General features: G+C 40.3%; 1 protein-coding gene across 1 annotated transcript in view; it reads left to right on the forward strand.

The window, feature by feature from the left end:
• Positions 1–3781: 3781 nt before the first annotated feature.
• The window catches only part of jph3b (junctophilin 3b), a gene marked incomplete at both ends in the record, with an annotated part of 51476 nt that continues 33654 nt past the window's right edge, over positions 3782–21603 (forward strand). Inside the window, one exon of the mRNA XM_080475867.1 lies at positions 3782–4163. Within this exon, the coding sequence (XP_080331993.1) occupies positions 3782–4163 (382 nt within the window). The remainder of the gene's footprint in view (positions 4164–21603) is intronic.

Raw genomic sequence — 21603 nt, forward strand, 5'->3', positions numbered from 1 at the left:
TCTGCAGGCCGAAACACTATATTTATAATTCCAAACAAGAAGGAAAGCAACAAGTCCTTAATATATTCACTGGCAATTTAAATTGAACCTGATTCCCAATGAAAGGCTCCGTGAACCAAATCTGGACTCAAGCCTGGGACATACTAAACCACTGTATGAAACTTAGACATATAGATGTTTTCTGTCTGTGTTTTGTAGTGTGTTCACATTAATGAGTCTTAATAATTCCAGTTCAGATTTTGCCGTTTCGTCTTGAGATAACCACTACATATTTAATTTTGATAAGGTAAGATAACCATTGTTTTTCACACTAAATTTACAAACGATTCATTCAAAGTACCTGCGTAAAGTCAGAACATACAAACTCCACATCCAAAGGCCCCCAAACTTTATTACTATGTGGCAGGACTACTAACCACTTCACGACTTTGTGTCAACTACTCTAAATCCCTGATCCTTCTGTTGTGGTCAAGACATCGGTGTAACCTGGTACTACCCCCTATTCTACCCTCCCATTCACCTGCTGCCCTCCTCTGCATTCCTCCGTCTCGCGCTCTCTCTCTACTACCAGTGTGTTTAGAGGCCTAAGCCTTAATCCCCAGCCTCACAGTGATTTTATTACTGTAATCTGGGCTGGAATTGGCTTAGCTCCCCCAGACACTGGCAGGCAGAAGGACAAGAACAACAGTAACGGGACAGCTGTAAGGAGGAGCTGAATAGGGAAAAGGAGGACATGGGAGGACCTGTTAGTGGTATAGAGGGCAGATAATCCACCTCGCAGAGTATCGTTTGTTTTGACGGGAGCTGCAGTGAGAATAATCAGACGAGTGTTTCACCTGCTTGAACTGCTGCGAGACCAGAGATGCTCTTCATAGTTCTTCCAGCAGCACTTCAGCATCTGGTTGGAGCCGCTGTGGTTGTTGACACGGTGCTGCTCAGTGGTGGCGCCACAGACTTCTTTTTCTGCTGGCGCTATAGCGGAACTCGATCTTTCAGTGACAGTGCCGAGAAATTTAAGGATCTCTAATTGTTTTTCTACTCTAGCACCCACGATATGCACGCACTGCACCGACCACGTAACAGTCACGCACATACAGTAAAAGCTCTGCTATTCAAAACATTATTATGCGACACGATATCTAGTCAAAGTGATAAAGATGAAAGGTTGACAAGCCTGCCACTTAAACACACTTTATGTACACTTAAACACAATTATATCACAACAGCAGCAGTAAGCAAAACACACTGCAGCATGTTTTCATTTTGGCCTCACACAGAAAGACCACAAACTCCTGCTGCCAATATTCAGTTCAATGGATCTAATGACATATTAATAAACACAGCATAGCGATAACCAGAAGGAGTCAGAGTTTGGATCTCAAACACCAAATGGGCAATAATCATTCACTCACCATGTCATAATAAAATGTTAAGTCGGTTGTTGGGGCTTAGAGCGAAGGCATCAATGATTTTGTCAATTTTCTTTACAAAAGTATGTGTTATTACTGTTAGTAATTTTTTCAGTCACCAGGAATGATGCGCTCTCAAGAACAGGAAGTGGTAAGTTTAAAGGTTAATGCGTGTGCTGCACACACACACACATGCACAGAGTGAAACAAGGCGAGGAAGCATGGCGCCTCATTCCGTCCTGTGTTATTCAGCAGCAGAAGCTTTGCATCAGGTTGAACTTGACGGCTTGAACGCTGCCGTCATTACAGCCTGTGTAGATCTGAGAGGAAGAGTCTACAGTCAGTATTAACTCTAGAGCTTATTGAAGCTGTTATAACTGAATTAAACAGGGTTTGTCACCAGGTTCCTGTGGACAGCCATGCACATCACCATGTCAGTGTGTCCGCTGTAGACCTGCAGCTGCTCGTGAGAATGAAACGCAACAACCTGTCGGCATCATGTTCACAAACATCTTTACACAGACACAGCTCATACTGCAAGCACAACCTGAGATATATAGAGCTAATAGGCTTTAATGTCTTCTCAAAATGAAAAATATCACTATAAAGGAGCTTCCCATTCATCACCATTGACCATACCAAGTGGGGGACATAACATTTTTATATTCACAAATGCATCATTTTGTGCCTATATTTCACAAACATTCAGTTTTCATTGGGGGATAGTTTAATATGATATAAATTAGTCAAATTGTATATTGAAGGAGAACATTTTGATCCAAGAAAAATCCCTGTCTCTGCAGAATGTGAGTCAAGATTTAAGTCAGGGGAAGGAGAGGAGTAATACAAAAGCTCAAGATGAAAAGCTACAGGTGAAGGGCTAATAAAAGACGGCTGTCTCTTTAAGAGCTGGAACACACTATTGAGCAGCGGCAGGGGGGGGGATTGTTGGGCTGCATTGGAACAGTCCTCTCTAATGAGCAGATTTTCAGAGAGAGAGAGAGAGAGAGCGAGATCCACTGATCCAGCAGTAGGAGGAGAAGAGATTGTAAGACTAAGACAGCAGGCAGGCAGGCGAACTGTGCGTCAGCCGGCGCTCCATAGGGAAACATGGAAACCAGCAGGAGATGCTGAAGAGAAACCAGCTCACCATCACTACTGGATCACATACATGGATGTTATTTCAACAAGCAGGCAACCTACACAGAGGATAAACCACTTATGGATGCAGTGGATTAAAGACCTACAGACAGACTGAAAAGAAGAGAGAGACAGAGAGAGGGGGAACTGAAGAGGAGAAATAATCAATTCATTTGTTTATTTTCATTGTCTGTGTGTGCGCACTTTCTGTTAGAAAGAGTGTGTGTGTGCTTGCACATGCGTGCACAAGGCGAGGAGACTGCATCACTGCTCTCCAGCACAGAAAAAGGCAGACAAGCACATTACCTTTATGTGTTATTGTGATTTATTTTCTGTTTCTGCCTCTTTCTGCGTATCTGTGTCTGTCTGTGCAGTAATGTGTGTCTGTGAAGGCTGAAAAGAAGAAAAAGAAGAAGATGGTAGAACCTGAAGTCAGCCACCAAATCTGACTTTTGCTTGAGCAACACAAGACCGAACAATGACATTTTTCTGGTGATTTTTCCGTGTCACAGCTCGAGTTGGGGCCTGGGAGCTGATCAGGGTGGCGTCTATGCTGGGGGCTTGGAGGTTTGATAGGCTGCCACCTGGGAAACTTCTCGGCTTTGCACCCGAGAGAGGTGGAGGCATCATCAGGTAGGAGGCAGCAGAACGAGTGAGCCAGAGCAGGAAAAAGCAGGAACGAGTAGGAGGGAGAGTTTGCGTCGTAGACTGTGTAGGCAGGCCGATGGCAGGCCGGTGGAGCTGCCTGATGGTCTCAAACTCCTGTTGAGAGAGGATAATGGCAGTTCGGGGCCCACTCTTCTCCTCCTCCTCCTCGTCCTCCTCCTCCTCCACCTGTATGTGCCACACAGCAGCTGGGAACTGCTAGCCAAAGCCACCAAGAGTCCCCCAAGAGGATGGTGTGAACACCTTCCAGTCCCCACAACTCCACGACACCCCTGACCACCTGTGAGGGGCCACGTCGTAGTTGTCCGCCTGGTTTTTCCTTCGATTGCTTCAGGCTAGCTCAAGAAGAGAGGTGGCCTTTCTTGATTTGCGTGGGAGTTTTCTCCCTTTCCCTCCCTCCCTTTGCTCCTCATCCTCCTCTTCCTCACCCCCTTCCTCACCAGCCTCCAGGTTCATGGACTGGTTCTAGCACCAACCTGTCCTTCTTCCTCCTCCCTTCGTTTTCTTTTTCTTTTCTTTTTCTTTTTGTCGAGGCTTCAGGGGAATTGCCAAGACCTGTTTCATGCATGTCCACTGGCGGCAGGTTCAACTTTGACGATGGGGGGTCATACTGCGGTGGGTGGGAGGAGGGCAAGGCGCATGGCCATGGGATCTGCACCGGACCCAAAGGCCAGGGCGAGTACTGTGGTTCTTGGGCCCATGGCTTTGAGCTCCTGGGCGTCTACACTTGGCCCAGCGGAAACACCTACCAGGGCACCTGGGCTCAGGGCAAGAGACACGGCGTGGGTGTGGAGAATAAAGGCCGCTGGGTGTACAAGGGCGAGTGGACGCATGGGTTTAAAGGACGCTATGGCTTGCGGGAGAGCACTGGCACGAGTGGGAAGTACGAGGGGACGTGGAACAACGGACTGCAGGATGGATATGGGACGGAGACGTACTCGGACGGAGGTAAGGATGGACACAGATGCATTGTGGGTGTTTTTTGGTATTTGGTTTGTGTGTGGCAGAAGGTGTGTGAGGATGTGTGAACCAAACAGTGCCTGTCAATGACTGAAATCCAACAACTGTCCTGACAACCAGGGAATGATGGACAGCCTAGGGACAGATGGAGTTTTTCTCGAGGTCTTCTTGGGTCATTCTTTCTTCTGCCGCGCCTTGTTAACACACACATAAACACACACACACGTACGTTGATGCCGAGATCAGAGGTTACATCAGGGCATCCTTTGAAAACGAATCTTGATCTCTGTCATCAATGTCTGACTCCTTTTTTTCTGTCTTTCTCCTCTGAGTACCCCATTCAGCTGCAGGAGCACAGTATGTGTCTGCAGGCCTTCTATTCAGGCCACGCAGTCTTGAGGGACGAGTAAAAGGTTGGGACAAAAGAGGACAACAGCTTGAAAGCAACAAGTCCCCCAGAAAAAGAAAGTGCTTTAGAATACCAGTGGCAATAAGGATCGAGGCATCAAACCCACATGTTCACATGTTCTTACCACTTTAATGTATTCTGTTGCTACTTTGCTTCGATTCTATAAACCAATGGTACATAGTCTTTAACAATCTCACCAAATTCACAAAATCAGTCACTAAAAGGTGCACACATTGGGTGGAACTTGGGGGTTCAGTGTTTTTTCCCAAGGACACTTCAAGCACATGGATAATGCAAGATAGGAGTTGAACTGCCAACCTTGAGTTGGGAAGACAACCTGCTCTTACAGCTTGGCTTCAGTGGGATTTGCAGTCGTGCGTCTATGTGAAAGAAAGGAAATCTTTTGTGTGGAAGGAGTTGGTCAGTTGTAATTTTGTTGTTTTCTGATAAAGACTTGATATCACTTAAAATCACTGTCTGCTGCTCCTGATTCAGTGACAATCAATAAACAAACTCCCTCAATCGGAAGGTTTCGGGTTGAATTTCTCATCTGTCCATATGTTGAAGCATCCTTGATTAATACGCTGAACCCCAAACTGAGACCAGTGGGTGAATTGCACGCCTTGCATGGCAGCTGCCTCCATTGGTGTGTGTGTGTGAATTGGAGAATGGGACCATGTGTCCATTTACCGTCCCATTTAAAAATAAAACTAAGAGAGGGTCCAAGTGGAGATGGTATGGACATAAACTAAAGAGACCTATTGGATATATTGAAGAAAGGATGTTGAAGATGCAGCTTTTTTGTTTGTAAAGGTAGTGAAATATTCTCAATTATTTCAATTATTTTCAACAAAAGTTTTGTTAGTGCCAAATAGTAAGTGAGCTTATGCACATTTATAATATCTTCGAATCACACCCTGTGACTGACTGTTTTTTTTTTAATTATGCCTGCCCTAGAAAATTTCAATAACGCACATCTTATAAGGAATTCATTAAAATTGTCCTTAAACTTTTGAAACAAGTATAGCAGTTTAGTGTCACACTGTAGTTAATCAGCTATAATAGTTGCAGACTCCATATAAAGATTTAGCTTATAATTCTATTTAATAGTGTCCTACTAACACAAGAAAAAAATTTTAAATTACTTTTGGATCTTAACTGTTCACAAAAATATCCTATATTGTGAATGAATGTAATACTACTAGAAAATAAACACCACATGTTATGGGGGAAATTACTAGAGAACATTTCCATATGACATTTTATATTAATATTGTGACATTTAACCTTATTCTTGAATCTATCAGTGTTGCTAAAGAAAGTATTAGCCTTAAATGTGCATATCGTAAAATATATAACTGTAATTACAGGGTGTTTTGTTAACAGACTATACTAGAAAGTTAGAATTCTGAACATTTTACGATCTTCTGAATCGACATCAAGTTTTCCCCTATACACAAAACCAGGAGCAGGGTTAGTCTCCTAGACCAGAGTCCTATTCAGTCACTGGTAATGAGACACACACCATATGCTTAAAAATAGAAACACGTGTCGTGCGTGCAATAAAAAACACAACCAAAAACTGCACACACATGAAATCTGTCGGTGTGTGTGAGCGCCGAGCTGACAGTAGCATACATGGAGCTAAAGCCGTGTTACGTAACTCTACAACTAGCAGGCTGCTTCACAAAGCCACTCTTCACCACACACATGCACAGTGCAATCCTCATATGAGACTGGTGTGAAGTCTTGATCTGGGGGAAGGAAGAGGAGAAGTTGGTTTGATGGATGGATGGATGGAGTGGGGGAGGAATAGATGGATCGACAGAAGTGATGGATTAATGGATCAGTGAAATGGTGAACAGATAATGAAAACAAGTCTGGTTAGACGGATGGATGATTATCTCGGTTATTATGAGAGTCATTTTCTAATCAAGAGATGAGGAAGATCATTGGGGGTGGGGTGGGGGTGGGGGGGGGGGGGGGGGTGGACACCCCTGTGATAAACGTGTTGGAGAGACACTTCAGCTCTGTGAATTATTTGAACCTGAATGCAGTAAATGCAGCAGAGATTGGCCTAGTTATGAATGTTTATCGAGCTCCAACAGTACACAGTGTCCTTATTATAACAGCATGCATCTGGCGTTTATATAGATCCATGAGCTAATAAAACTGTTTGTTTAGCTAAGTGATGAATTGAACAGACAGAAAATGTCCAAAGAGGAAATGTACTTTCTGCAGTGATGACGGGTTTTATGAATTGCCTTATTGAGGCTGGCTGTGTTCCTTCCTGTGTTATCTTTAGTGCCAGGCTAATTTTTGTCCAATGTGATCTCTGAATGTTGTGGCTACCTGAGCGCTGCAGAGAAACATCTGTGATTCTTCAAAGAAAAAGAGATAAAGTTAAGCTTCAAACTACAAATACGACTTTACTACACACTCAAAGCACATGAGACCACGTCCAGTGTCAGATAAAGACCTGTGTCATAGCTGGAGGTTTGCTTGAGTTGAGGGATCGATTACCATCTGGAGAACTATTGTGACAGAAGAGCTTTCATTAAGTTGCTTCTCTTATTGATTTATCATACAAGAGTTGCAATCTTTCTAAGCATTGAGCAACAATATCATTTATTCCCAAATGTTAATGATGCTACTCAATATTTATGCTGTGTCTTCAGTGTCTGTTCTGCATATTCCTGATTTGAGCTTTTTGGAAAAAAAAATAAAAAATTGATATGAAGTGAACAACCAGCAAGTTTCTGCCAGATTTAGTTTTTCTGGTATTCGTAGAATTACTTTTTGATTCTTACAATACCAGGTTCGTGACTTCTAGATACTAGCTTTTGAGCAAATTTGACCAGTTTCAGTTATTTTCTTACTGTGTCTTTAGAATGAATTTGCAGATTAATGTTGCTTTGGATATTTTTAACCAGAAGAGCATTCTCTTCTCAAAATGTATATCCCTTTAAAGTCTTGTAACACGTAGAGTCCATGAATCCATCTTTTATAGAACTTCATTGAGTTCAGGGTTGTGCTGCACTGGAACTGATCCTAGCTGAGTGTGGGTGAAGGCAGGATTCATCCTGGACAGTTCACCAGTCCATCACAAGGTAAACATAGAGGGAGGCCATTTAGAGTGACTAATTAAATCAAATGGATGTTTATGGACTGTGACATGAAACCATAAAAAGCCCTCTCACACACACACAGGGGGAACATGCAATGTCCACAAGGAATGAACTTCTTTAGGCTCAACCTTTCACAAATCCAGCCATTGTAACAACAGATAGTGTATATACATGTACTGTGGGCATGTATATATGTGTATACATGAATGTATGCTTGAAAACCATCTATGAACCTCAAATTTATGTTTTTACAAGCAATTTAAGGAAATTTCTTAACTCAAATGCATGGTTTTGCACCGTGAGAGGAAACCTTCTAAGGCCTTGAATCTTGTGTTTGAAACGAGGATATTCTGCTGTGAGGCCACTAACAGCCCACTGAGGACAAAACCTCCGTAGGAACATTGTTGGAACCTCTGCTAGGATTTTTTTTGTACAGTTTGTGTGTGTGTGACTTAATGTGGCAAAGAGTAGAGTGATGAAATGAGACATGGATTTTGGTATTTGGTAAATCATTTTGGTGCTTTTGGAGTTGTGTTGGTAGCTTGTAAAAAAAAAGAGATCTATATTTTCTTGTCACTTGTACCTGTTTAATTCAATGTGTAACAAAACGATATTATTTGAAGCATTTGTTGCCGTCTGATTGGTAGGGCTATCGTTCTTGAAGGGGTTTTGAGGAACTTTGACTGTGATTTCTGTATGTAGTCATACATTTCGCTGATCTGAGGTGTCTTTTCCTGAAGAGATCACACTTCTGTAGACTTTTTTTATGGCTGAGCACTGCTCACGCCTACATTAAAGCTGGTGGTCTGCCTCTGATCCCTTGGAGTGCTGTCATGTCCAAGAGCAGGCAGAAGCCACTGAAATATGTGTAAATTGAACTATTTCAATCCTGAGATATTGTCAAAGGATATTTTTTATACTTTAAGACTTCCATATCAGGATAAAGACACAGCATTATAAGACAATTATCTTGCAATTGTCATGTAATGCCATGTAATATATTGGAAAGTGGCGTAAAAGTAACCAAAATCACACATCTTTGTGGTTCAAATATTCTTCAAACACCCAACTAAACATGAATAGTGGCTGCAAAAAATGTCTTATTAAAAAGAAAGTACATTAATTGAGATTTATAGACGTCAATCAGGTGCAATCAGTGGGGATGAGCAATGCTTTGACAAAAGGAAGGAGAGAGAACATTTAATTGTAAAGTTGTTGAGAGAAATGACCATCCTCTAATTGGCATCTGATTTCCACTCAGCTAAAATGTAATATTCACACAGTACTCATAGGAAATACAGTTGTATTGATAGTGCTGTTTATGCTACAACATTTTTAAATGAAAATGGAAAACTTTCCTTGCGTTTTGAGTGTCCATTTACACGACAACGGTGCTCGTAGCCACTGAAATCGCAACTATTTGAGAACAGCTGCCAAGGTGGAATTCTTCGAAAAAGCTGTGATTCTGTCTACATGTAAACCGGGACAAACACAACTATTTGGAAATGCTGCTACTGCGCCTGTGCACCACAGCTGTTGTAAACAGTACTTCTGCACATGCACGAGTAGATGGACAGTAAAAATGTTTGCTTCCTGAGTGTCCATTATGTATTCTCCTGGGAATTGGTAGTTTTATGTTGACAGTGGCTTGTAATAGTAAAGCAACTTTGTCATCTATTCATACAAATGTCTACTTACTCCCATTGTTGACGTTTATAGCGTATTGATCTCTGCGTGGAAGTATGTGTGGTTTCATTACAAAAACAAACAGCATCCACTTGTGGCCCAACATTAAAACTACACCATTTTCATCTATTCTGGCATTTAATAAACGGACATCATTTTCAAAATGTTGTTGTGTCAATGTGAAAACATTTCTGAAACAAATATACAAAATGCTGCCTTTAGAATGAACAGTCATCATAAAAACGTGACTTATAAGTGCCTTTTGATCCACTTTTTACTTCATCATCATTTTCATATTGTCATATAAGTGCACAAGCATGAAGCAAGCAATAACTATCATCATCATTCTTTTGTTGACTTAAATCCTTTGCATTATTGGAGAAGAAAGTGCACAAGTTACAAAATATGGAGGTAAATGTACTTGGTAGTACTTTCATAAAAAGACGCGGTGTAACTAAGAGTCGGCTGCTTTTCTCGTCTAACCACACCTGATGCCACACTTCTAGGAAACTCCTCCAATTCCTCTTCCTCTTCCTCCTGCTCCTCAATCTCCATCTTTACTTGCGTTTCCTCTTCATTCTTCGTCCTGCTTGCCAACATCTCTCGCTCCTCTCCTCCTCCCTCTTCTTTTTTTCCATCCTCCCTTCTCTCCTCTTCCATCTCTCCCCCCTCTCCTCTTCCATCCTCCCACTTCTCTCCTTCCTCCCTCGCTCCGCTGCATCTCCACCGAGCCGCGCTGTACAGTACGGTTTCCATAGCAACGCTCGCCGACATGCAGCAGGTCACCGTGTCACGAGGGACTCAGTGTTTCTCGCTGCCATTGGCCGCCCAGCTGGCTCCGGCGGGCTCTGATTGGCTGGCTCAATCTTCCGGGATAATGGTGTTTACCGAGATGAAGAGCTAAGCTGACTGATTAGCAACCTCACAGAAACAAGAAGAGTGAAGGAGGGAAAAGCAAAGAGCTGTTTCTCATGATCCATAAACCTTTTATTTTATTCAGCAACCTTCTAATTTTCTTGGTATAAGTTTTAACACTGAATAGGTGATAGATTACTGGAGAAGGTCCATACACTCTACATAAGGGGTGAATTTATTATATCAGCTTACATATGCTGTTCTGAGCTGGAATAATTGGTTCAACAAACTAGCAGGATATGCTCAGGTAGCATATCAGCTAATAGCAGGAAGGGGAGAAAGAGGGTGGTCCTGTAATAAATAAAGCTGTCACAGCTTTTCTCGATAAAGGATTTTCCGATGTGTTTTGGTGTGTATGACTGCAGTATTTGTTACTATTGCTGTAAACTGTCATGTTTTAGTTAATGTCTGTTTTTGCTAAACCCTTCATAGGCCACCTTTTAAAATACTTTAAAAACGTTTTATTGATGGCTTCATGAAAGGATATTAAGTCTTTTAACTATTATGACTGACTTGTATTTTTGCTGGACAAAATAAAAACCCACAATCATTTAAGTTTGCAAACAATCCCTATATCCACACTTAAAGGGGAAATACAACTTTTATATAGGAATAAGGACTTTTTTCATTTCAGTCGTTTCTGACTTAGTAAAAATTATATTTCACATCATTAATGTTATATAAAACAACAACCATATTTTAATGGTGTTGGTGAAACTAAAGTATTTATTCTCTCACTACTTCCCCTTCTGTCCCTGGATTGTAAGCAGAAAGGTTTTACAATAGTAACCCATCATAATTAAGTTCTGCTAACATAAATTAATCTAGTTTGTTGAATGTCATGCTACAACAACATGATTTAAAAGTGTTACAACCACAATACATGAATTTATTTGATTGACATTACATGTCACGATTACGATGACATAACAGACTGTTTGTTTATTGAAATGATATGACTGATTAACTATGACTGATTCACAATAAAATGTGAAATTGCAGCTTTGTATTTTAAAATAATCCTTAGAATTTTCACATTTCTCTGAGACTCCTACTGACCCTCCGTAATCATAATCTAAAACTCATCCCATTCTGCTTTTATGCCAAATCGCGCACCAGATGAAGTCAGAAACCTGCTTCCTTTAAATTGCTAAATGACAAAAACCACAAGTCCTGAAAGCAGCCTTGATGGCAGATGTGTTTAAAAGAATAAATTTGTGGTTGATTTGAGTGTGTGGGAGGAATCTCTTCAGCTCAGCAGTGTCACTCTGTTTTCCATCACTCCTTAACATGCAGGAGTAAAGTGGCACAAAGATGAGCAACATGCAACACGCAGAACCATCATAGAAAAGACAGAAATGTGCAGTTCCAAGTCTGAGATGGCACCACACGGCTCAGCAGAAACATGGGGACAGCTGTGTCCTGAACATTGGACCTCAAAATAAGCCTATTTGGGGTGTATTATTTATCTATCAAATTATCTTATATGCTTGTTTTATCACATTTAGAACCAAGAGTAGAGCTCATGTGAGAAGTGTTGGGTATATCACACATCTATGAAGTCACTTCACCCAACATTTAGATCTTAAGGCGCATGACATTGTTATTTCTAATGATTGCAATTCAGTTCATTATTTAAACTTTAAATAAAGGTTTAAACAAAACAAAAAGTCTTCAAACACTTCAATTTGTCAAAAAGAATACAGTGGAGGTTAATTGGTGACAACCTAACCTCCACAAAGTGAATACCTTTCAATCAATGGAATGGATAAAGATGACAATTGTCACAAATTCCAGACATCGCTCTAAAATTGCTGGACTTGTGCTTGCACTAAATATCTTTCTATTTGATCGAAGAGCTCAGTTGATGCAGTCATCGAACTATAAAGACATTTGTAGAGATCATCTGCAAACAGTGGGTCAACAGTTTTAGACCACACTCTTGCACAATGACTGATCCTTGTCGCCTATCAAGAAAAGTCAACTGCTCCTCTGTATAGAAGTATCGGTTGAGTTGTAACACAGAGCTGAAGCTCTGGTCCGTCTTGCCTCTTTGATGGTTCAGCTGTTACTCGGTCAGGATGCGATCTGTCTCTGTGGATGTCTGCGATGGTGCTTCTGGAGTTGAATGCTGATTACTTCTTTTATTCTGGTTGAGATGATCCAGTTAAGCATATTGCGTGATATGAATAGGATCGTAATCCCTCGGTAGTTTGCACAGTTGTTGAGACCATGCTGTTTTCTTTATTGATCTGAAAGGAAGATTTCCTGGAGTCAAGACGTTGGCAGAACCTGCTGCCTTTCCAGATATCTTCTTTGGTTTATGTTGATCCGCTCAGTCATGTTCTTTGTCTTTTGTTGATCTTTTGTGACTTCTGTTATTCATTTTACAAGTATTGTGACTGTCCCGATCTTCAGATGTGAAGATGTGATACTGTGGTTTAGTGGTTAGTACTGTCATGGTCAATACCGAGGCCTGGATCATTTTGTTTGGAGTTTGCATGTTCTTGAGATTGCATGGGTTTCCTCAAATAACTCCAAAACATAAGCACGTACAGTTAATCAGAGACTCCATTGGTCGTCAGTATGAGTCTGTGTTACTCCATTGATTGACTGGTAACTGCTCATTGGTGTACTTTTTTGACAAATCTCAGCTCCGATATTCTCCCAATACCCTCCAAAGGATGAAGAGGATATTTGAGGTGGACAGATGTGTTTTTTAAGACTACACAATCTGTTCATTAAATTTTGAAAAAGTCATTATTCATTTCTTTAAAGAAAACCCCATTGCTATATCAATCTGTTGGCCTTACTATGATGTGATTGCAGAGCTGCACGAGATCAGGTGAACATCCCATAATGTTGTTGCTTTCTGATAGCGATTTAATTCCAAATGACTTCTTTCTTTCTTTAAGTCTTCTTTCTTTTGCCTCAAATTTACACCAGCTTTAATTGGGCTGTTTTTTGTTGTTGTCTGGATTTTCCCCACTGAATGTGCATCTGCAGTGTCGCCTAGCAGCGTTTCATAAGTGAAGCAGTGAATTTATTGTTTTTACTAATTTTTAAAGAGACTTTTGCACTTTTGTGTTTCTGACTTCTGCTCGCTGGGCACCAGGCATGAAAAAGTAAAATTGTGTTTGGGTTTGTTACTATTTTGTCGTCAGTTTGCCCCTTTTGTTTCCATCATTTCAGTGAGTGAGCAGAGGTCTAATTTTAGTTGGCTTCTTTCACACATGCGCAGATATTAATGTCAGACTCTTTTAGTACTACAGTACCAATTTACCAAGAAAAATGAAGCACAACTCTATGAACACGATTCAACTTTAAATATTTAAGGAGCTTGCTGGATTTACTGGATGGGACACACACTGTGACAATGAGCATTTGGCCATTGAGACATGTATTATTCTTTTATGATGTTTGTCTTTTAATGGGATGGCTGGTTGCTTTTCTCACTATATATTCTCTGTATATACATGTAATTTTTTTCCTGGATACAAAAAAGTCCTCAATAAAGATAAATATAGAATATAATGTGCATCATCAAAATAAGAAAAAAAAACAAAAAAACACTGCTGTGTAGAAAATGACAAGCGCATGTGGACATCTTAAGATGTTCGGGGCAAACTGCTGTGTGATCATGGGCCTCCTTCAGGAAATTTGCGAGCAGATAAATAATCCTCAAATGGAAATCTGAAAGACTCAGACAGGGAGGGGGAAAAAAAAGGACCCAAGCAAAATCTCTTAAACGGATAACAGTTCCACGCAGCGATTTACGCGGGCAGAGGTTTAGCTTTGAACTGACGTCTCCCGCTTTCAGTGTTCAGCTGCTCTGTCCTCATGCCTGTCCGGGGCTGTTGCTGCTTTTCCCGCCTGTCTGGGTGGCTGTTGCTGTCTCGTCTACCTGTCTTCAGGTGCCATCTGTCCGTCCTCATGCCTGCAGAGCTGCTGCTTTTCTGCAGAGTGGATGTGCCTGCATTACCTGATCCTTTCAGCCAGCCCTCTGTTTGTTGTCGTTAGAAAACCTGCATAGAATCTGTCTCCTATCAGCTCAGTCAATAGAAAATCCACCCTTTTCATTTACTTCAAGTATGCACCACAAAGAAAGCATCTCGTAGCATCACATACATTCTGCTAATGTGTTTTTTTTTTTTTCCTGGGGTCCTTGCTAATACGCATCTCCTTTACTACCACAGCAACCTCACCGCGAGGCTTTAGCTTATGTAATGGGAGTGGTTTGATGTTTGTAGTGGAGGATTAGCAGTGCTGTCTGCAACATGAAAACTCTAAATATCTATGTTGGAGGTCTGCCGATGTAGCGCTCACTGGAGAGACTAATGAGGGAGTTTGCCCTGGAAGCACTCCGGTTGGAACGGTGCTACAGCATGCATGAACTCTCCACTATTAGGGACTGAAAACTAATATGGAAGGAGGAGTTTTGTTATCAGCCTTATCTGTTAGCTTTAACCTGCATTACTTTAAGAAGAACCAGGTGAATTTGACGGCGACATCATGGAGGAAGTTGAAATTCCTCATATAATCATTCAGACATATTAAAAACACAAAGGAACAAAATTCTAGGTTAATTAATATATAATTTCAACAGGTAAGAATCATAAACTTGCCCCCTCTGTAAATGTAAATCGAATATTGTTGTTTTAGTTATGTTGTTCATGTTTGTCACGTTTGTTCCCGGTTGCTTTGAAGCAATTGTGGGGTAAGAGCAATTATTTCGTAGAAGTGTTAATGCTAAGGTCCAATCGCAGATGTACAAACAGAAAAAAAGGACATGATGCACCTAAAGTACATGCTACTGAAATTGATTCTCATAAAGGAATAATTCCTGCCCCTGTTTTGCCTGCTTCGTTCATCATTTTATTAGGTGTCAATGAATTCTTAACAAGTATAAATCACATTCAGATTATATTTTGTTTACGATCTCGAGTCTGATGTTAAAAATGCTGATGTGAACACCATGTGAACTGGATTTAAATGTGTACAGCTCATCAAGGCTCATTGCAAGCATGAACACTGCCATGCAGTATATTTACATCAACTAAAATGATCCTGCATGGTGTCGAAGTACTGATTACACCATGTTCCAGTTTCTTTTGGTTTGCATGTACCGAGCGGATTCATCTGTTATGCAGGAAAATACGGCTGAGTGTCAAGATTTCTCTGTGAACTTAAATTTGTGAGGAGACGGGCTGCTTTTTTCTAATGCTAAAAAATTCATAGAGTCAGACGTGTTGACCTCCTCAACACCAGTCGGCTTGCTAATTTTGGCACAGCTACTTTTCCCATCACACCTTTCACAGGGTGTTGGATTTGAGTGTTCATACACATCTTCCAAACACACCCGTGGATGGATTGTGGCAGAGAGTGCAGAAAACTTCTTTAACATATCATAAACATGCACGACTTTATGCTAGAAAGCAGTCAAGTGCATAACAACAAACCACATGTGAACATACAATAATATTAGATTACTGTAAAGAGATACATTTAAACACTTTTTTTTTATTTTTTGAAGCTGCACTGGATTGTAGTGGTTGGTCCTCTAATCTCACAATGTAAATATTTAAAGAAAATGACCCTTCCATGTGGGAGTTTCATGTTACTTTGAGTACATAGGGTGTTTAATTCCCCGCCACAATCGGTTTATTTGTTTGTAAGTTAATATGTGAGTTCAAATCAGCTGCAGTTACAAGTCTGTTTCTCTCTGGGTTTGCAGTGTGATTCCACCCGGTGTCAGCTATAATAGACTCCAGCACTCAGAGAGGTTAACCTTGATAAAGTTGCTAGGAAAAGACAGACTGACTTACTAGTGGTGAATCCTGACATTGAGGGCCAGATTTATTACTATCCAGTATAAAGGCATTTTATAGAGAGTAACACAATGAGTGATGAGTATTCAAATCTTCTGTGATTTAGGCCCGTTTAAATTATAATGTTCTCCTGGAAACTGCATCGCTTCTACATTTGCTTCCAGTCACAATGGAGTGATTGATTTCAGTGCTCTGGACGGGCACAAATATGTGGGGTTGGATGTTTTGGTGGAGAAAGTTATTAAATGTGTCAACAGATGCATTAATAAACAACAGATTCAGAGGTAATAAATGACATTGCAGGTGTACGTTAAACAATTAGTACATACTGTTCTCAGTATTTTGCAGACTCTAGGAGACAAACCTGATATTCAATATTCGTGAAGGCAAACATGCTGAACTAAAAGTGTGCGTTGTCCTGTCACGCTCAGTCTTTAGTGTCCCCTATTAGTAGACATTTTCCACAATGTGTCTGCAACGTCACGATTACAGTCAGTTATATGCATGAATCAGGCCTTTTCAAATAAATTTGTAATGTAGAAGTATCTTAGATATACTATATAGAACACATAAAAACTTATTTCATCCGATGAATATATCCAATTAGAAAGTTTTGTCTGCACATATATTGAAATACTTAAGGACTTTTTTTAAAACATATCTGGATTATTTCGCTTTTTAACCCTTTATAGCAAAACTACCCATATTACATATGACACAAAATTCCTTTAAATTAATGTTATTGGTTGGTGACAATCTAAAAAGCAAACGTGATTTTTGGAAATCTCTTTGCAGGATGCTTATGTCATGTAATGTACAAGATGACAAAACAAGATCGTTAAAGTGTTTTAGGAAAGTAAAATTTTTATCCCATTTAATTTATTTTTTTTGTTGAACTATAAATAGTGAAATATTATGTAATTTTCAGCAATTTTCAAATGACCTTATTCTATATACATTGTATTTATTAGTATTTAATTATACTATCTTTAGCATGTTATGTTACAAAAGTATGTAACTTATTTTAACCTTCAATTAAAGGTATTTCCTGAAGTCATAAAAGTAAAATAAATCCAGTATCATCGATTAATCAAATATGTCATAAGCCGTTTTCCTGAGGCCATAGTTATCACAGTTGTTCACAAAAAAAATCCTTGAAAATCTTAAGTTTACATATTTGAACTTTTCGTATTTGTTATCACATTATATTCTCTCCTTTTTATTTTTGGGTGAGGCCCCTGTGACATGATAGCTTAGCTCTTTCCATGATGCGGGAGAAGGTTAATGCACAAATATGATATTCCAATCTTAAGTGTCGTGCTATATAATCCAGCGAGGTAGCTGTATTAATATGATTACACTTGTGTGGAGACATCCAGTGGCATCCAGAGGCAGACTCAAACATAAAGGAAAATAAATGTCTGAGGATCCCGGCCTTGTCTCGTCTGATGTTACTCTCTTTCCACATCTCGCTGGTTCGAGTGCTGACATGGTGAAACAGCATATATATAATTCATAAAATAACCAATTTCAACTCCTTCCCAGTTCGTTGCGCTTCGTGTTTTTGCTTTGGTGCTGCTGTGCAGCAGGAATCAATACTGTGAGGTGTAAAGTAGGCTACTATGCAATAATATAGATGCCAATGAAACAGTGAATCCCCGACAAGCGGTTTAAACGTTGTGATTACAGTACAGCTGTAGTTACAGGTTTTGACACGTATCCTTGGAATGAAACACAGACCCTAAGAGACAGATGGTTTTTAACCTAGAAACAGAGAGCAGACGCACGCGTGTGCATGTTTTTTAAAGAGACAATTATGAATTCAGCCCAGGGGTTGGCGCGTGATCAAATCACTGTGCCTCTGTGATGTTTCCGCAGCTTTGATCTCGCTGCGTTAACCCTTTCCGTGCGGATGCCTCGTGCCTGCGGTGGCCGCTCGCCGGGGTTACAGGTCCATATGATTCGCTTCCTGTTGGCCCACAGGCAAAAATTGTATTTGCATGCAAGCTGTGGAGCGGATTCCCCTCATAACTGTACGATTCTCAGGCCTCAGCGTGTCATAAAGTCTGTTCTGACATTGTGTCGCTATCATTCTATTCTATTCTAGTCTAGTCTATTCTAGAGGAACATTTTGACTGTCAAAAAGTAGATGAAGGACAATGTGCTTGCTTTGTAACTGAATGCAGTGTGTTTGCCTGTACTTACACACTGTATGTACAATCACACAGTATCAGTTGAAAACTTTAATTTGCAACTAGCTTGAAACTGATATGGATGAAAATAGAAGTACAGTTTTAATGACCAATTGTATTGATGGGTTCGGTTGTTAAAAATGTGTAGTTTATCCAAGTTACTTCTTTTTGACGAAGTACAATTACTCTAAAAATGCTGCAAGTTACTCTAGGAAAGTAAATCTGTTATTTCAAGTATTTCTTGAGTTACTTTTTTTAGATTTCCTTCAGTTGTGCCCGTAATGATAATAATATTAACAATGTGTATATATATATATATATATATATACCCCTTTTTTCCTTTCTTTCCTTCTTCATAGATCCTCTTATATAAAACAAACTGCTCTCTTCCTGAAAAAAAATGTAGTGCAATTCATGTGCACCTCATTTGCACTATTGCCTGTATTGTGTCTATAATTTTAGATTTTTGTTGATTACTTTTCGTTTGCGACACTTTGTCTCATTTTTACATAATCATTCTCCAAGCTACAGCTCAACAATTCTCATACCCACTAATATACAGTATTTTAAAGCTTATTTGGTGATATGTTGTTGAAATATAATGGCTGATCTTAAACACACCAGAATTTACAGTATGAATGCAGACTGCATGGCTTCTAGTTTAAAGTGTATACATCTGTTGCAATGGGACTGAAAGAAACACCTTAATTCAGTGTTTAGGAGCTGTGGCTCTGGATTTTCTCCATTTCGTGCAATTGCTCTTTAAATTTGCAAATATATTTGATATTTGCTTCCAACTACCAGCTCCATGGTGTATTTTTCAGCACCACGGAGAGCAACCGGCAGCACAGTGCACCACTGAATATTAAATCCACTCAGGCATCTGAGTTGACTGAGACTTGATTGAGAATTGGAATCTGTTTCCAAGAAATTCTGAAAGAGCAAAGAAGAGGTTCATGTAAACAGTATTTATTCATTTACGTCTTCAGCTGCCCTGTTTCTGTTTTTCTCTCAGCTTAACTTTGTCTTTAGGGGTTGTTTTGTCTCCGGATTTTCTTTTTCGTCGCTGCATGTATTTTCTGTTTTCCTTCTCTGATCCTCAGTTTGATTCAAGACTTGTGTCTTTTTTGTCTTTTGTTCTGTACCATGATGCTGATACCCATCTGCATCTTTAGATGTCCCCATTTTGTTTTTTGATCTTTGTTCCAGAATGTCAATTCATCTGTATGGATGTCTGTTTGCGTTGGACTAAGGTATGTTTCTGGATGTCCTTATTTCTGTCTCCGAAGGTCAGATTTTGGACTTCTGATTTCCTGTCAATGGAGGTGTCTTTGGCAATTGTCTGTTCTTTGTCTTTAAGGGCTGTTTTATTTCCTGACATTTGTTTTTGTTTCTGAATGTCTGTGTCTGTCTCTGAAACACAAACACTGACGTGATTGTGTTTGGATATTGGTTTATTTCCTAACATCTGTTTGTGAGCATCTGGTTAAGACATCACTTTAAAATGGGACATCCATGCTTAAGCTTGAGATAGATATTTTTTTGTTTGTTTTATTTTTTTGAGGCAGTCCTTTCCTGTTTTCTGACATTCATTTTTCTCTTCATCTCTTTCGCTTGTTTCTGGATGTTAGCTTGTCTCTGGTTGTCTGTTTCTGGGTCTTTGCTTTAGAACTTCAATTTGTCTGTCTCTGAAAATCAGATTGACTCCTTGGTAGGTCTCTTCTGTTTCTGTCTTCAAATATATTTGTTTCTGTCTGTGAACGTGTTGACTCTAAACATAGGTTTCCTTCTGGACCATTGTTTCTGTCTCTAGAAACAGGGTTGTCTTTTGACATTTATCTGTCTCTGATAATTAGTTTTCCTTTGGGTGTCACTTTGTCTTCAGAGGTTGTTTTGTTTCTGGATGTTTGTTTCTGTCTCTGGATATCGGTTTCTGGCCATCTCTGTTTCTGTCTCTAGGAGTAGGTTGGTCTCTGGGCAGTTGTCCATGTGAAGATGTGTCTGATTATCACTGTATTTTTGAATTGATTGTCTTGGAGTCACTTGTTTCTGATTACTGCTTTGTCTCTGAATATCTGTAGTTAATTCAACTCTGAGTGTCAGTTTGACTCTAGACATCAGTTTGTTTCCGGAGGCCATTTTATTTTTGTGCCTGTCTCTAGATGTTGGTTTGTCTCTGGAAGTCGTAGTCAAGGGTTCATTGGTTTGCCTCTGATCATCTGTTTGTTACTCTCTATTTCTATGTCTTAAGGTTTTTTTCTGGAAACTTCTGAATGTTTCTGTCTGTATCTACATCCTTTTTCTTCTTCTGCCCTCAGGTTCACCATCGTGCTCTAGATTTCCTCCGGACATTTAATGAAATGATAATCCTATCAAGCTGTTGTGTATGTCTATGTCTCTGTGTGTGCCCTTGCGTGTGTGTTCTTTGATCTGTCTGTCGTAATATGGTCGTACAGCTGTGTACTGATGTGAATACAAAGGCCTGGCCAGATGTGCTGGCCAGCTGTCAGTGACACAGTGTCTTTATTTGTTTATGTGTGTGCAGGTATGAGGGACGAGAGGCAGAAGATCTTATGATGACAGGGGCAATTTCATGTTTATCACCCCTGCGTTTTGAGCTTTAAAAAGCATTGTGTGTGTGTGTGTGTGTGTGCGTGTGTGCGTGCGTGCGTGCGTGCCCGTTGGAGTGTGTCTCCGAATACGATTGGCTTATGAGATCAGCTTCATTCAGCACTTCCCATTTTACTGACACTTGAGCCCACAAGGGAAATGTTTGTGTGTTTGCGAATGGAGACGTAGAACGTGGTTGCAGTCCTTATATGGTCATTTAGTTAAGTTAGAGCGAGTGCGTTTGCTTCAGAATGAATCAGAGTGCTGTTACATCAGAGGTACGGGCAGGCGGGATGGATCACTTGCCCTCCTATTGGAACATACACACTTCCATTTGAGTGTAAGAGAGAGGGATGACAGAAGCATGCGCACACACACACACACACACACACACACACACACACACACACACACACACACACACACACACACACACACACACACACACACACACACACACACACACACACAGATGGCCTACTTTTTTCAGCAAACATGGAGATGCAAGGACTGTTATGCAGCGAGGAGAGCGGGCAGAGGCAGAAGCTCAGTGTCAATGAATGGGAGCGACGTGACACAGGCACTCCTATTTACTACTCCTCAACATTCCACCTGATAAAGCAGTGGTTCTCAACCTGGGGTCCGGCCCATGTCGAAGAC

The sequence above is a fragment of the Lipophrys pholis genome, assembly GCF_963383615.2.
Source record: "Lipophrys pholis genome assembly, chromosome: 11".
NCBI lineage: Eukaryota > Metazoa > Chordata > Actinopteri > Blenniiformes > Blenniidae > Lipophrys > Lipophrys pholis.